This window comes from Cinclus cinclus, chromosome 31 (genome assembly GCF_963662255.1).
Source record: "Cinclus cinclus chromosome 31, bCinCin1.1, whole genome shotgun sequence".
Taxonomy (NCBI): domain Eukaryota; kingdom Metazoa; phylum Chordata; class Aves; order Passeriformes; family Cinclidae; genus Cinclus; species Cinclus cinclus.
Window position 1 is genome coordinate 2,628,461 of NC_085076.1, and position 16,965 is coordinate 2,645,425.

General features: G+C 50.5%; 1 protein-coding gene across 1 annotated transcript; it reads left to right on the plus strand.

The window, feature by feature from the left end:
• Positions 1 to 12,443: 12,443 nt before the first annotated feature.
• Positions 12,444 to 12,791, plus strand: LOC134055209 (putative small proline-rich protein 5). Its single transcript, XM_062511373.1, has one exon. The coding sequence runs from the start codon at positions 12,444 to 12,446 to the stop codon at positions 12,789 to 12,791; it is 348 nt and encodes a 115-aa protein (XP_062367357.1).
• The last annotated feature ends 4,174 nt before the right edge of the window (positions 12,792 to 16,965 follow it).

Below are 16,965 nucleotides of genomic sequence, written 5' to 3' on the forward strand. Positions count from 1 at the left end.
TCACTCCAAATGCAAATGGGATCCCAAGGAATCTCCACAAGACAAAGGACTTTTGTCACAGGCAATTTACTCCCAATTTTAATGTAACATTTTAACTAATACCATTAAAATACAGCATTTCCCACATCGAGAGAACCTCAAATGGCAACAGGACAGTGCCAGACTCTTCCCAGTGGAAGGACAAGGATGGCCAAAACCAAACCCCAAATTCCAGCTCTCCATGTGGGAGAACTCCTTTCCACGGAGGCGCCAGAGCCCTGGAACAGCTGCCCAGGGAAGGAACAGAGCCTCCCAGAGTCATCCTAAACCCAGCTGGAAGTGTCCCTGTGCCCCTCCCTGCTCCAGGTGCTCTGCAGAACTCCCAGCTATTCCAGAATTCTGGGATTTGAGCCTTACTGAGGAGATCCGCCAATGTCCCGAGGGATTTCCATCGGATTGTTGTTTACAGCGTGACCTGGCAAGTGAAAGGTTGTTTACCTGGCCCAGAGATTGCTGGGGATGGCGCAACCTGGGCAGGTAAAACCTCGTGCATGAGGCAACTTCAGACCCTTGGCTCCCTCCCCACAACCCGCTCGTGGCGTTTTTGGATAGGATCAGGCCCTAAATAAGGCACAGGCTCCAGTGCTGATTGGGAGCCGGGGTTTGCTCAATGTTTAATCTTCCAGGACTCTTCTCTGGGCTTTTTGACTCATCCAGATACTCATTGGGAAGGAAAAAAAAAAACAAAAAAAAAAAAAGAAAAAAAAAAGAAAAAAAAAAAGAAAACCAAAAAACCCCACCCAGAGATCTGTGCCTTTAAAAGTGAGATGTAAAAGCACTTTGTTGCTTTTTTCTTTTTTGTTGTTTGTTTTTAACCATTCTGCCTTCACCCATCTGGGAGGATTTTGACCCTTTTAACTCAATAAAAATCCAGCAAACTTCACCCTGAAACACCAAAGACCCAAATCCTCTGAGCTCTGAACCCATGTTTGATACCACAGGATCCTTCACACGTGAAGTGTTGTAAGATCATCATGCAGGGACAATTACAGAAGATTTTGTCAACAGCCCTATTAAATTCCTTTCTAAAATTAGGCGGCCTTATCATTTATTCATTTCTATTGCTATTTCTAAAATCTACCACTTCATTCTCGATATTCCTGTGGGTTTCCTTCCTTCATGAAGGGAACAAAAAAAAAAAAAAAAACACTGAGAGATCTAACAAATTCTCAGAGAATTCCATAAAACCAACCCTGAAATCTTCAAATATTTGTGTTTATCCAGCTGACCGAAAAAACTTCAGACCCTCCCAGAAAAAAGAAAACAGAAAACACTTGAAAATCCCATTTCTCATTCCCTGTTTCTTGCAGCTCCTGTCGGAGGGCACTCCCTGAGTTTGGACAGTTCAATATTTAATAAACCCAGGTATCAATATTTAATAGATCCAAGTATCAATATTTGGTACCAATATTTAAAAGACCCAGGATGAGCAGGGTGGGTTTGCACGCAGAGGTTGGACACAAGGAGCCAGAGTTGATCCAGTCTCCCCAGAACTCAGCTCCAGCCTGGGTCTGGGAGGAGTCCAAGGCTGGGTTTTATCCTTGGTACAGCGAAGTTTCCTCCCCTCTCCTTGTGCAACAGGGCAGGTACGAGTCATCCTCTGAGATGCTCTGATAACACTGGGCTCATCCTGACTCTGATCACACTGGGCTCATGCCCAGCTCTGATAAACCAGGACTCATCCTGAACTCTGATAGTTCTGGGCTCATGCCCAGCTCTGATAAGCCAGGACTCATCCCCAGCCTGTCGGTGCTTGTTAAACCAGGCCTGTCTCCTGCAGCTGGTGCTAAGAACAGGCTGAGCAGCAAACACAGCTCTGGCTTCAGCTGGCGCCTCTGGATAGAAACTCCAGGAATTCTTTCAGCCATAGCAAACCTGAGCCACCCCTTGGCCTCCCAAATCTCTTCCCAGCAAAACCTCGCAGCTCCAGGAGGGAGCTCAGGTGGAAAATGAGTGAGAGCACATCGGGATCCCAGCTGGAATTCCATGGTCAGGCCAGGAATGGGAGGGGAAATGAGAAATCGGTGCTGTTGCGAAGCCCCGGTTGCGTCCAGGATTGCACCATCCCAGTGCTCCCAGTGCTCCCATCCCGCCCCAGGGAAGAGCTTGGGATGCGTGGGGAGCTCGGCTGCGTGGTCTCTGACCCAGCATTTTACTCACAGCTTACTCACAAGTGCAAGGTTTGCACAAGCAGCTTCTGATTTCCTGTCACTGCTCCAGAGCTCGGCAAATAAAACTGAGTAAAAGATGAAATAAAAACTGAAATTTTCAAAGAGAAAAACAGTGTGGAGCATCTTGGGGCTGGCCAGGAGAAATGTCAGCAATGAAAATAAGTGGTGGCTGTGTCAGGGGTGATGGAGGTGCCATAAAATCGGGTGGGAGGTAGATGGACACAGGTAGGGAATCCCAGAATCATGGAGCCATGGAGCCATCTTCCAGTCATGGAATCCGTGATGTCCTAGCCGCAGAATCCCATGGAATCTCAGAATCCCCGATCTCCCAGTCACGGGACCCTGGAGCAGCAGGGTCTCCTGGAGCAGGTGACACAGGGACACAACCAGGAGGGTTTGGGATGACTCCATCCGGTCACTCCAGGCCCTGCCTGGGCAGCTGTTCCAGGGTTCTGCCCCGCTTCGTGGGAAGAAGTTCTCCTTCCCATTGAGGAGACCTCGTTACATTTTTGGGGAATTCGCAGGTCAATGCCAACCCTTCCAAAAGTGGCCTGCGCCACCAGCTGGGTTTGCCAGAGCCTCCCACTGTGGCCACAGATTTCATGGTCATGGTTTTGGGAAATGACCATCAGAGAGGGGACCCTCAGCTCAGGTGTGGTACCTGCAGGTGTCTCACGGAGTGAAAACCACTTCAAAGATGTTTTCCAAGGACGTCCAACCAGGACTTTCTAAGAATTTACCATTTTTTACGGCAAGCACCAGAAAATTGTGGTTTTTCCCCACAAGAGCCTGGTCCTGCCAAGACCAGACAGTGAGGACTGGGCACCGAGACCTCTCCTTCCTGCCAGACTCCAGCTGGGAGCTTTTGGGAGGACAGGAACCCCAAAACTCGCTACCTTTGCCACCCATTTTGCAACCTAAAACTCATCGTGCCGTGAGGGTGAGACAGACGGGCCTCCCACACGGTTTTCACTCGCAGCCTGGAGGGGCAGGGCGCAATTAAAACTGTGCAACACGAGGAAGACAATCCAGAGCTTGACAAATCAATCAAAGAAATGGGCTGGAAGGAGCTTTTGAAGGTGGTGGGTAATTAGGGGTGTGGCTGTTTTGTAAATAGCTCGGTCATTTTTTCCCCCAGGGGAGTTATTGCATTTTCAGGAAGGGATTTGGGAGCTCTATAAAAGTCCTTGGAGGGGAGAGCAGCTCATTCACTCAGCTCCACTTCTCCTCCAGAGCCTCCAGAGCCAAGGTGAGTCCCTGCTCCACTGCTGACCTTTCATTCCAAAGAAAATTCCCTGCACCGAGATGAGTTTCGCTCTGGGGGAATTTTCTGGGGTTATTGAGGGCCAAATCCTTGGCTCTGTGGCTGGGGCTGTTTTTGTGCTCCCAAAAATTAGGGCTGCCTGTGCTGAGAGGTAAAATTTATTACCTGTAGTTATATTTGGATTATTCTGGTGCTTTCCAGTATCCAAAGGACCAACTGGAAATGTATAAAAGCCAATAATGGGATCTGGGGATGGATGGGAGACAGCAGGCTGATCCTTCTTGGGGTTAAGCTGGGAATTTTAATTGCATTTTTAAGCCTGACTTCTTGACTAAGCTCCTTTGGAAAACATTCAGGAGCTAAAAGTATTAAAACATCCTTGAAGAAATTTAGGAAAGAAGAGAGAAGGCAGAATTAAAGTGTGAGAGGGAGTAGCAGCAGGATCCTCCTCCAGCTCAGCATCCCTGAATTCCCAGCAATCCTCAGCAGGGGTTTGGGATGTGCACAGAGGATTTTCCTCATACTCAGGAAATTGGGCCTGGAGGGAGCAGAGGACACGAGGAAGGATGAAGGCACAGGAATTTGTCTTTATTTTGGGCACCTGTTTTTGGAAGTGGATTTTTTTCCTGGGCTCTGCCACCAGTCCTGGCTGTGCCAGGGCCCCTCAAGGCTATGAGATTTTGGGATTCTTGCCAAGGTGCCTTTTGCTGGTGTGGGATATTTCAGCATCACACAGAGCATCTGCTCCTCCAAGAGCATCCCAGGATGCAGCCAGGGAAGAATGGCTCCAAAAATAGCAGGGAAATGGCTCAAGGAAGAACAGGGAAATGGCTCAAGGAAGAACAGGGAAACAGCTCATGGAGCCCAGCAGAAGCAGAGGCCAGGGCTGCTGTGGGGACTCGTGAGGGTGTTCGGGTGCTCCAGGCTGATCCAGCAGTGCAGGAATGAAGCCCCAAACTGGGCAAACTGGGCGGGCAGAAAGACAAATCCTGCTGGGCCCTGCTGGGGAGCCTGACCCTAACAGCAGAGCAGGGTGAGAGATGGGAACGGTGGATTTAATGCCAAACTTCTCTCCTTCCCAGCTCTCCAACCAACCCAAAGATGTGCTCCCGTGAGAACAGAGGCTGCCACAGCTCCGAGAGCTCCTCCTGCCACGGCGGCGGCTCCTCCTGCCACGACAACGACCGCTCCTGCCACGGCTCCGAGGGGCTCGTGTGCCACGAGGTGACCCCGGTGCCGGACGTGACCCCCGTGGTGGTGCTGACCCCCCAGTGCCCGGTGGCCACCGGCACGGGGCAGGTGCCCCTGGCGCAGGTTCCGTGCCAGCAGCAGCAGCAGCAGCAGATCAAGCAGCCGGTGCAGTGGCCGCCGCAGCAGCAGCAGAAGTGACGGGGCCTGGAGCTGCTCCTGTCCCCTGTCCCTGAGCTTGGACAGGCCCTGCTCATCCCCTCCCCTCCTCCTGAGAACCCTGAGTGGCATTAGCGCGGTGGAATTGGGATTTTTTTCCGATCTCTTCGTTCCCTGTTCCCGTCTCCAGTAGCAAAGGTGTGATATTAAAGCCTAAAGCTCATCAAACCTGCTGGCGTCGTGGTGTTTTTCCACTGGTTTTCCTTATCTTTGGCATCGTTCCTAAGCCTGTCTGGGCTAAGGGGAGCTGCTTTCCACAGCTTCCTCCCCTTCCCGTGGCATTCCAGTGGCTGGGATGGCTCAGCTCTGCAGTCCCCACACCTTGGGCACCTGCCAGGCTGATTTCCAAATCTGTCTGGGGCTGCAGGTGCAGATCAGCATCTCTGGAGTCCCGGCCCTTGGCTCAGAAACTCAGACCCTCACCTTGTGCAGGGTTTGCAGTTTGTTCATGGCTGGAGGGCACAGAGCAGACTCTGGGAAATCTGGGGATCCCTGACCTCCGTGAACAGGAGGATCCAAGCAGAGGAAGGAGCAGGCTGTCCTCAGGGTCCCTTCTGACCCCTCTGAACAGAGAATTTGGGATCAGATTGGTCTTTTCTGCAAAGGAATTCTCCCTGCTTTGAAAATCCCACCACGAGCCTGTGTTCCCTGAAGGAAATCCCAGAATCCTAGAGAAACTGAGGTTGGAAAAGTTCTCCAAGACCTTTGAGTCCAAGCTGTGCCCAGACCCCACCTTGTCCCCAGCCCAGGGCACTCAGGGCTCCAGGAATTCTCTGGACACCTCCAGGGATGGGCACTCCAAAACTCCCTGGGCAGTCCCTGCCAAGCCCTGACCCCCCTTTCCGGGAGGCAATTCCTCCTGATTCCAACCTGAGCCTCCTGCCAGGGAGCTGTGGAGGGCAAGGTCCCCCCCAAGCCTCCTTTTCTCCAGCCTGATCCCCCCAGCTCCCTCAGGAGTTGTCCATTCCCTTCTCGTGCTGCCCCAGCCCCTTCCCCAGCTCCGTTCCCTTCTCTGGACACGCTCCAGCCCCTCAATGTCCCTCTTGAGTGAGAATAAATATTCCCAGATCCTCCCAAGGTTCAAACTGACTTAAACCATCAAAGTTCTGAGCCCCTCCTCATAGCGTGAAAGCTAAAAAAAAGGAATTTCAGATGAGCAGATGCTCATGAAAATCTGCAGCTGGATTTCTCATGGCACCAGACCTGTCCTGGGCTCTCTCCCAGAACCCAGCGGGGATCGGTGGCTCTGCGGGGTGAGACCAGCTCTGTGTGTTTCACGCGAGACATTTCATTATTCATCAGCCAAGGAACTGCAAACCTACCATTAGCATTCGTTTTATTCTTACTCTTAATTAAAATAGTGAGGAGCCTCAATGCCAGGTGTGAGGAGCAAGGAATGAACGCCGGGGTTGGGAACGTGCGGCTCCAGCCTGGCACAGGGACATCGAGTGGTGCCAGTGCCAATCCCTGTCCCCTGCACCCCACGGGCAGTGCCAAACCCACCCAGGGTTCAAACCCGGCCAGACCAGAGGCTCCAGGTGGGGTTTGAGTCTGACTTTGTGGGAAGGGGAGATAAAATCTCCGATGTGAATCCTTTTGGAGCGATCCAAGGTTTCACCTGCGCTCCCGGCTGAGCTGGAGCCATCCGGGTTGTGTCACTTCACGGAAGGAGAAGTTTGGGAAGGGCTGAGGAACAGAGACAGGGAATCTCTCCGCAGCTGGAGTTCTGTTATCTCCACATACATCTGCCAAGCCAAGCAGGAAAGGCTGCAGCAAAAATCCAGCAGGAAATTGTCCCCACCTTCCCCTCCCACAGCAGCGAAGATGCTGAAACCCTGCAGAGAAATGTTCCAGGGAAGTTCTCTCCCTCCTGCAGGAAAATATTCCAGGGAAGTTCTCTCCCTCTTGCACTGTTTACAGGTTTGAGTCAGAGCCAAGTCATGTGTGCACACACAGAGGCTGTGGATAATTTAGTATAAATGAATATTTATAGAAATAAATTTCTGTATATATTGGTGAGACCCTCCTCAGTAAAAAATGGCAAAAATGGGGAGTGGCAGCTCTGCTGCTCGGTTCCAGCTGCTTATCCCACATTTCCTGGAGCTGGGAGCTCCCAGTGAGCCACTCCTGGAGATTGGGGGATTTAGAGAATGGGGGATTTAGAGAATGGGGGATTTGGAGAATGAGGGGTCCTGGAGATTGGGGGATTTGGAGAATGAGGGGTCCTGGAGGATGGGGGCTTTGCCCTCTCATGACCTCAGACATTTCCATTTCCTGCCTCCAGCTGCTGATATTTACACCTGACACTCTTTTTCTTCCATTTTTCCCTCCTCACCTCTCTCACATGACACCAAATCCCCTCCCACACATGGCAAAAAATCCCTGAGGTGCTGGCTGCACCCAAACCTTGCAGGGAATTGTCCATGGCTTCATTCTGTTCACTGGGATAGCAAAGATCAGGCATGCATGGAGCAGTTTGAGGGATCCCAGTGAGTCAGCAGAGCATCACCCCAAATCCCTGGTGCTTCACACCTAATCCCTGGTGCCATCCCAGTGTTGACACATTCCTGCCTTTTATGAGACGAGAAGATGTAATTGATGGGTCAGATGGGCATGACTTGTACCCAGGCATGGGAGGCCAAGGTTCACCCGTGATTCACGGGAAAATCCTGGTTCCGAAGAGTCTCCTGCATCACGGCTCTGTTTTGTGTCCCTCTCGAGCTTCATCCCTGTCTCATCACCCCTGAAATCATTCCAGAAGTGTTGGAAGCAGGACAGCAACAGCAGCACCCCGGTCCCAGATAAAATAAAAAATTCTGAGTAAAACCAGAAGAGAAAATACCCAAAACACCTCTGGGAGGGTGAGCAGGACTTGGGAGGCGTCCAAGGAACTCCTGGATGCAGCACTCAGTGCTCTGGTCTGCTGGACAAGGTGGGGGTTGGTCAAAGCTTGGGCTCAGTGGTCTTGGAGATCTTTTCCAACCCTGATGACTCTGGAAATCTGGGATTCTGTTCACCTCAACCATCCTGACCCAGGATTTGGTACCACTACCCCCAACACCACAAAGTAAAACCAGACTGAAGCAGCCTGGGTTTGCTTGGCCAGGGTTTGGTGGATGGGGATCCACAGAGGTGACCCCGTGGACAGAAGCCCCCCTGGGGCAGGTTTGGTGACAGAATCTGTGACCCCATGGACAGGAGCCCACCCTGGGGCAGGTTTGGTGACAGAATCTATGACCCCACCGTTTGGTGGACCTCTGGAGGAGAAATCCTTGCTGGGCCAGGTCAGGCAAATTGGAATTACCAATGAGGGACAGATTTGGGTTAATGCAAATCTCTCATTAGGGATATCCGGTCCTATTGGGCAATTCCTCTGCAGAATTCCTGCCCTGAACCTGTTTTCTGCTCTAATCCACAGGGATTAACATCAATAATTTATTTTTTTTTCACATGGAGGTTGATCACGTGGAGCTCCTGGTCCATGTGACCCTGAGGAATTGGCACTTCTGGATTACAAACACCTCTTGTCCCTGATCCATGAGCAGATCCATTGGTATCGGTGCTGGCGTCACTTCACGTGAAATTCCTTCCAATCTCGTTCATAGGGAGGTGAAGGAATTAATGAGCTATTAATAATTACAATGCTAAAAGCACAGAGCATCAAAGGGAAAATACGGGAAGCTGAACACAGCGGATAGAAATGGGCTGGAATCTGTAATTAGGGATGCCTCACGTCCCAGATAACCCCATAGAAAAGTATAAAAGGTTTTCATATCCCAGTTTCTTTCACTCGCTGCTCTGCTCCAAAAACAGCTCCATTCCCACTGCTAGAAGGGTGAGTCCCATTTTTCTCTTCCCCTGGAGTTTCTTTAGGAAAATGGATGTTTTCCCACGAGTTTGGGTAGAATTGTAGAGTTGGATCCTCCCTCCTCACCTCTGGATCAAGTTCTTACCCACAAGAGCAAATTATTAAAGTAAATTACAATAAAGGCCTTGAGCAGAGGCTCAAGTCATACCAAAATAACAGAAAGGGTAGAAAATTCAGACAGAGGGTTTTAGGGAAAAGGGACTGGGAGGTTTCCAAGCAGGAGGAACCAGAGGCTCTGGAGCTGCTCTTGGGAAATGGATGTCTGGAACTGTTTTTCTCTGGAAATCCAATCCCATCCATAAAAGGTTTTGGGTTTAGTGAGGGATTAAAGCATCTCCCAACAACACTGACCTCTCTTTCTCACCCCTGAAGAACTGGAAATCAGGAAGAGAATGGGGAATCCCAGAACAAATGTCTATAAACTCGTGCCCGCTGTGACCGCTCCTCTCTTCCCTGCAGCTCTACCCCCGCTCCAGGACCATGTGTTCCCGCGGCTCCTGCCACAGCCACGACACCTCGTGCCATGAATCCCGCTCCTCCTGCCACGACTCGGGGCCCTCGTGCCACTACACCATCCAGAGGCAGCCTGTGCAGAAGTTCAGCTACGTGACACCTTGCTGTGCCCCAGTGCAGCGCTATTGCCCCCCAGTGCAGCGCTATTGCCCCCCGGTGCAGCCCTGCTGCCCCCCAGTGCAGCGTTACTGCCCCCCAGTCTGTCCCCAGGTCACCAAGAACATCTGCAAGCTGCCAATGTACCCCAAATACTGAGGGCAGGACCTGGCACTGGATCCTCTCCACGCCTAAAGCTTGGATCGAAGGCTGCTTAGTCCCAGTTTTTAATTTGATCTTCGAATTCCTCATCCCTGATTAGATTTGGGTTCCTGGTTCTTGGACTGATGGCTCCTTAGTCCCAGTTTTTAATTTGATCTTCGAATTCCTCATCCCTGATTAGATTTGGGTTCCTGGTTCTTGGACTGATGGCTCCTTAGTCCCAGTTTTTAATCTGATCCTTGAATTCCTCATCCCTGATTAGATTTGGGTTCCTGGTACTGCTCCTGTTGGGTTGAATTTGCTCAGCACACAAGACCCAGCTCAGGTTGCTTTCTGTAAAGCTGGGAATGATTCCTGCTGCTTTTCACCTCCAAAACAATAAAATTTGATTTCCAAAAGCAAAAGAGGTTTATGGTCTGTTTGTTCTTTGACATTTTTTCTTCAGAATAATTGTTGCCTCTTAGACAGCACTTCTCACCCTTTTCTCCTCAAGCTGATCACAAAATATTCCTGAAATTTCAGAATAACAAAAGCCAGTGATTTCAGAGGAGTTTCTGGAGCAGGGGAAGGCTCAGGGAGCTCACCTGCACCCTATTTATTCACATATTGACACACAGAATATGAATTTACACATTTATACCCAGAAGGAATTGTTCCCATGAGGGTGGTGAGGCACAGGTGATTCCATGGATGCCTGGAAGTGTCCAAGGCCAGGATGGAAGGGGTTTGGAGCACCCAGGGACAGGGGGAGGTATCCCTGCCCATGGCAGGGATGGCGCTGGGGACATTTAAGGTCCATTCCAGGATTCCACTCAGTGCAGAACTGAGTCCCCTCCTCAGCTCCTCACACTTCATTTGTGCCTCTGACTCAGTCACAAACACTGTGAGGTGTCTAATAAATGCAAATAAGCACCTCGTGGGTTTTCCTAACCCTCCTTCTTTCACTGAGCCCCAAATTACTGTTTTCAGTGGCAATTGTAGGCACTTAAAAATGAGTGTGAAACCTCTCTGGACATTTGACAACCTCAGAGTTTCCTTATCTCGCCGTCCAGCTGAGACACCAGTTCTAGAACAGGCTCTGTGGCTGCATCAGCTTCCCCAGGAGCTCAGCAAACCCCACTCAGCTTGAATTAATAGCTCTGACAGTGGAATGGGATGATCTTTAATGTCCCTTCCAGCTCAAATCATTCCATGATTCCCTGGTTCCATGAACTCCTCTTGCCTGATGGAGAACTGACCCAAGGGCCTCCCCCAAAAAGGAATTTTTTCCACCCAGATGAATTTTTTCCACCCATTTCTACATTACAGCTCACAGCAGCTCCCACAAAACTTCAGATTTTCCTAAGCAGGGATTGGCTTTAAAAGATTTTCTTTAAAGCTTTTGTGTTTCTGAACCATGGCTTGATAAACAAATAAATAAATAAATATATAATTTAAATAAATAATTTATAAATTAAAAAAAATCATAGAATCATAAAATATTTTGGGTTGGGAGGGGCCATAAAGATCATCCCTGAGTTGTTCCTGTGACACTCACCTGGATAAAAGTCCCAGGAAAGTGACAATCGCCCATTTTACTGTCCTAAAACTTGGGGTGCTCCTAGAGAAACTTGGAAGCAGAGAGAAAAACGTGGGAATGAATAAAAATTCCAAAACTTTTTAAAAAAATGGGATTCCACAAAAATCTGAGATTGAAGATGGGGTTGCAAAGAGGTGAAATCCCCCTCCCTCCTCCAAACCCTTCCTGGTGAGGATACGTGGACAGGAAAATATAGTGGCCAAACAAAAAAAAAAAAAAAAAAAAAAAAAAAAAAAAAAAAAAAAAGCAGCTGATGTCCAGCAAACGGAATGGAAAAAATCGGGACTGGGGACGTCACCTCCGGAGTCAAGGCGTTGGGTGCGAGGTAATCACCAGGACCTCCCTCTAATGAAGTCCCTGGGAGTTGTGGCTCTTAATTACAGTCCCTTAATTGTGTCCCTATCCATCGAAATGTGACTCTGCCACAGAGAACCAGGAGCAGCATACGGGGAAGGGAAGGAGTCAACGCTCCGGAGTTGATGCAACCCCGGTTGCCCAACGACAAATCACTTAATAACTCCAGGGATAGGTTCATTTTTTGCCACGGGAATATGCAACTACCTCCAGAATTCCCTTCTAAGCAGATTGGGAAATTCCTTGCTTATTAAAGTGCTGAGGGAAAAAAGTCATTGTAGGGTTTTTTTTCCTGACTGCGTCAAGTCGGAAATGCTAAAAACGAGACACGGGAAAAATATGAATATGAGGGTTTGTGTCAGCATTGCCAAGAGGTGCCTAATTCCTGGGACAAGCTTTTGGGAGATATAAAAGTCCAGCATTCCCTGTCCATCCTTCACTCAGCACCAGCTCCTCGAGCTCTTCCTCTTGCTCCAGCCAAGGGTGAGTTGGATTATGTCGATTTATCTACTCTTGAGCAGCAGGAGTTCACAGAGTTCTGTGTTTAGACCTTGCCTTTGTTGTAGAAATTCCTTATTTTTGGTGACTGGGTGCCTGAACACACACTCGGTTTGCTCATGGGTGGGATGGCAGAAAAACGGGAGGAATTGAAGACAGGGAGTCTTTGGGAGCCAGCAGGAAATTCATTCCCGGCAGGTGATGGAGACATAGAGAGCTCAGACATGCCAGAGCAGAAGGAAATTTCTTCGGAAGGAAATTCTTCCCTAAAAAGCCAACAGGAGCATCTTGAGAGGGAAATTCTGGTCAGAGCCACGCCATCATGGAGTGTCCTCCAAAAGGAAGGGCCACGATATCCCACACTTCACAAAACAGGGAAACAGTTCCCATCCCAGTCCCCAACAAGAGCCAAGGAAAACGCGGAAGGGGCAGATGGGAGAGATCCCAACCTGACCATCTCTCTCTTCCCTCCAGCCCTTCCAGAACTCCAGGATGTGCTCCCGCGGTTCCTGCCACGACTACGAGTCCTCCTGCCACGGGTCCCGCTCCTCCTGCCTCCGTTCCTGGTTCTCCTGCCACTCATCCCGCTCCTCCTGCCACGAGCCGGAGCCTTCCTGCCGCTACCCCCAGGGACAACCGGTGCAGAAATGCACCTACGTGAAGCCCTGCTGTCCTCCCGTGCAGCGCTATTGTCCCCCTGTCCCCTGCTGTCCCCCCGTGCAGCGCTATTGTCCCCCTGTCCCCTGCTGTCCCCCTGTCCCCTACTGCCCCCCTGTCCCCTACTGCCCCCAGTACACCAAGAACATCTGGAACCTTCCACCGGCGTGTCCCAAGTATTGAACTGGATCCAATCCTGGCTCCGACCTCGGCTTGTCTGATCTGTGCTGAAATCTCTGCCGTGGAGGGTCCTGGTGGGGATGAATGTTCCCCTAATTAATGTTCGTGGTCTTATTCTTGCTAATTATTTGGGAAATGTTCTTTCTAATTACTCAGGGCATAATTCCTTTGTTGGGAATCTTTCTCTGTCTTGCACTTCTGTTCCAGACTCATCTGGGTGTGGGAAACAATAAATCTGATTCATGAGACCCTCGTTGCCTTTGAATTCCGTTATTGTCTTTCTCCTTGGGAAGGTTTTTTGTAATTTTTTCAGGGGTTTTTCTATTCAGATTTCTTTCCCAATATTTGGTGTCAAATAGTTCCCACGTTCATTTGGGAATGAATAAAAGACACATCAGGAAAAGAAAGGGGGAGATGGTGAAAGATTGGACTTGATGATCTGGGAGGGCTTTTCCCACCTCAGCGATTCCAGAAATCAAACGGAAGTGGAATAAGTAGGTCACAGTTGCCAGTGGTCCTTCTCAATATGTAATAACTTACTCCGAGCTCTATTTCTGACCTTGGGTAGAAATTTCCAGATATCTGAAAGGCCCAAATTCCTGTGAAAAGAACAAAGTATGGTGGGAACTCTTTTGAGATCCCATTTTCCTGAGCAGGCCCTGAATCTCAAAGATTCAGAGATGGTTTTGGGGTGTTTTTGGAAGGCTCTTGAGGAGGTGGAAAGATTTTTGGAGAGCATCAATGTGATGCAAGAGGAGAACTGTCCCACGAGCTCCCATTTTGTCACCAGAGCACCTGCTGAGGGCCCCACACGTGGGTCTCCAAACATCCCTGAGGAGTTCCTGCCATCCTCCCTTGCTCCACAAAACCCCCCATGAGGAACCAGCTGCCTTCAACCTGGAGAACAGCAGTGGGACTCCCCAGGTTTGGGAGATTTTCCCTTCCCAGGCAGTGAAGTGCTCGAATGGGCCACACTTCCCCAGGCTGAGGAGTTTCATTTTCTTATACTTCAAACTCTGAGTGAAACAGGGCCATAAATCCAGTTTTAGTGCCCAAACTTCCACCAGCAGTGACAAAACCCAGCATTTGCTCAAACTCCAGCTCCTCCCATCTGAATCCTTTGGTGAGGTCAGCTGAAAAAAACGTGAGAAGGAAAGAGAAACCAAGGAATGGGAAAACTCAAATCCTCAAACCTCGTGCAGAGCTCAGGGTCAGGTGTTTTTTCTCCGATCTTACGCATTAATAACCTGTGGAACAACCTGATGGGATCATCCCAGGCATCTGCCAAGTCGAGGGACACGTGAAGACACAGGAACATTTTTCTCTGTTGCCATCGCAGGGAGCTGAGGAGATCCCGCTGGATTTTCCAGGGTTGTGCCATCCTCAGGAATTGCAGCCTGGTAATCCCATTTCCTCTTGGCACTCAGCAACACGAGAATTAAAACCCTGAGCTGTCACCTGCACCCAACGGGAGCAGGAGTCAGCGTTTCTGAGACCTTTCCTGATGCAATCCCAGTTTGTCCCTCATCCCTAATTAACACCCGTCACATCAGTGTCAGTCTCCAGGAAATGGGAGACAGGAGCCTTCCAAAATCCCTGCGTTGGGAATCGCCAGCGGGACGAGGCCCGGTGCGTCACGGAGGGAACACCTCAAATCAGGGGAAGTGCAAACATCGGCGGGATTGGACACAGAATTAATTAAAGTGTCGTGGCAAGGAGGTGCCTCACTTCCCAGAGAACCTCAGGAGGGTATAAAAGGTCCCTCAGCCCCGTCCTCCACAACCGCTCACCTTCGCTTCCAGAAAATTCTCGCTGCAGCTGCAGAGGGTAAGAAAAATTAAGAGCAATTTTACCATTTCTGTTCTTGCTGATAGAGAGGAAACCTCCACCACAGGGTTTTTATGGAGCTGGGATTTAGGGAAGAGCCTCCTGCCTGTGCTGAGGGGTGGATGGGGAATGGCAGATGGAGGGACAAGGATTCCTTCCAAGGATTCCCAGGAAAGGTGCAGCCCCCAGAGGGATCCTGGGGTGACCCAAACTCCGCTGGAACTGGGGTTTGGCAGATGGGCTCCAATTAACTCACAGGGACCTGATTTCACACCCCAATTCCCAGAGCACACCCAGCAGATCCAGGAGGGATCAAAGGGGTGCTGGGTCTGGATTAAAGGTAAAAAATGGGGAGAAATAGTTCATGGGAGATCCCAAGAAAATAAAAAATCACTAAAAAGGAAAGGCGGGGGGGGGGGGGGTGGAATAGTAAGGATTGAATCAGAGCCTGCTCTCACGGTGCTGATCCCTCGCTCCAAACAGCCTTGCCAGAACTCCAGGATGTGCTCCCGCGGGTCTTGCCACGACTACGAATCCTCCTGCCACGGATCCCGCTCCTCCTGCCACGGGTCCCGCTCCTCCTGCCACGACTCGGGGCCCTCGTGCCACTACACCATCCAGAGGCAGCCTGTGCAGAAGTTCAGCTACGTGACACCTTGCTGTGCCCCAGTGCAGCGCTATTGCCCCCCAGTGCAGCGCTATTGCCCCCCGGTGCAGCCCTGCTGCCCCCCAGTGCAGCGTTACTGCCCCCCAGTCTGTCCCCAGGTCACCAAGAACATCTGCAAGCTGCCAATGTACCCCAAATACTGAGGGCAGGACCTGCTCTCCGTGCTCGCTTTGGCACTTCTCAGCAAGCAAAGCCTTCTAAAACTGCCCGAGGCGACGCAGTTTTGGGATGAAATCTCTGGTTTTAAGGAGATCTGAGCTGTTTATCTTTCCTCTGCCGACGCTGGGAATGGTTCCCTTCTTGCTCTGCTGCTTCGTTCTCCAGCAAGAAAATAAAAATGGTGTTTCAAGCTGACCTAACAGTCCTGGATGTTTTCATTAAATAGGCTGCATCGATGGGCAAGAGGGACATTGAGGGGCTGGAGCGTGTCCAGAGAAGGGAACGGAGCTGGGGAAGGGGCTGGGGCAGTACGAGAAGGGAATGGACAACTCCTGAGGGAGCTGGGGGGATCAGGCTGGAGAAAAGGAGGCTTGGGGGGGACCTTGCCCTCCACAGCTCCCTGGCAGGAGGCTCAGGTTGGAATCAGGAGGAATTTCCTCCAGGAAAGGGGGGGGTCAGGCTTGGCAGGGGCTGCCCAGGGAGGTTTGGAGTGCCCATCCCTGGAGGTGTCCAAAGAATTCCTGGAGGTAGCACTCAGTGCCCTGGCCATCGGGCACAGCTTGGATTTGGTGGCCTGGGACCTTTTTTCTCTGGGATTGCTCTGGGATTCCATGCTGGTCTGGTGGCATCTCCATTTTCCTGTGGGTTTAGAAGCATTGTTTAACCCCTAGAGCCAGAGGGGTGCCAAGGAAACGTGAAATCCATGGAAAAACCCTCCAGGGCCAGGAGGAGCATGTGGGGTGAATTCCTGGGGGAAATTAATCCTTGCCCTGGGCTCAGCAGATGTTGGGGGTTCAGGTTTCCACCTGACCTGTCCGTTCATGTTTTCCCCGCCTAATTGTGCTTTCAGAGCCTCTGCTATTTTTGGAACCAAAATAAAACCAATTCCTGCAGGGTTTGGAACGTGGAACAACCTCAATTAACCAGTTTTCTGCAGTGTAAAACAAACAAAGGTTTCCCTGGCGTGATTCATCCCTCATCACCCATCCCTGGCATGGGAAAGAGCCTGGAATGAGTTGAGTGCTGCAACGGCCGCTAAATGACCAGTTGGTCAATAAGCAATTGGAATTAGTTATTTATAGGTTATGGGGGAAATGCTCATTAGAGAGGAATGGGTTAAAAAGGAAAAGTTGCAGCCGGGACAGAGCAGTGGATGATTCACATGCCTGGGGGTTCTTGCCCTTGCTAGGAGGTGGCTCAGCCTCACAGAAGCCTGAAAAATAAATAATTTTCTTACTCATTCCTGCCCTCCCTGAAGGTGGGAATTGGGTTCCTGAGGTTTTGTGGCCCCAGGTTCGGTCTTGCAACAGAGACTTTCACTACCCTGTGCTGCCCCAGCTTCCAACTTTCTCCTCTGTCACTGACCATGGTTTTATTTCCTTTTCCAAATCCACAGAGGGTCACAAAGTCGATAAGGAGCCTTTCCCTGTGGATCCAGGCTGGGAATGTTGGGAATGCTGAGCCTATGGAGACCCCAGAACCCCTCCCAGGATCTGCAGGGACTCCGGGGAAGCTGGAGAGGGA

Bases quoted from the DNA above. Each gene is read 5' to 3' on its own strand.
- LOC134055209 (XM_062511373.1), top strand. From the start codon at position 12,444: ATGTGCTCCCGCGGTTCCTGCCACGACTACGAGTCCTCCTGCCACGGG.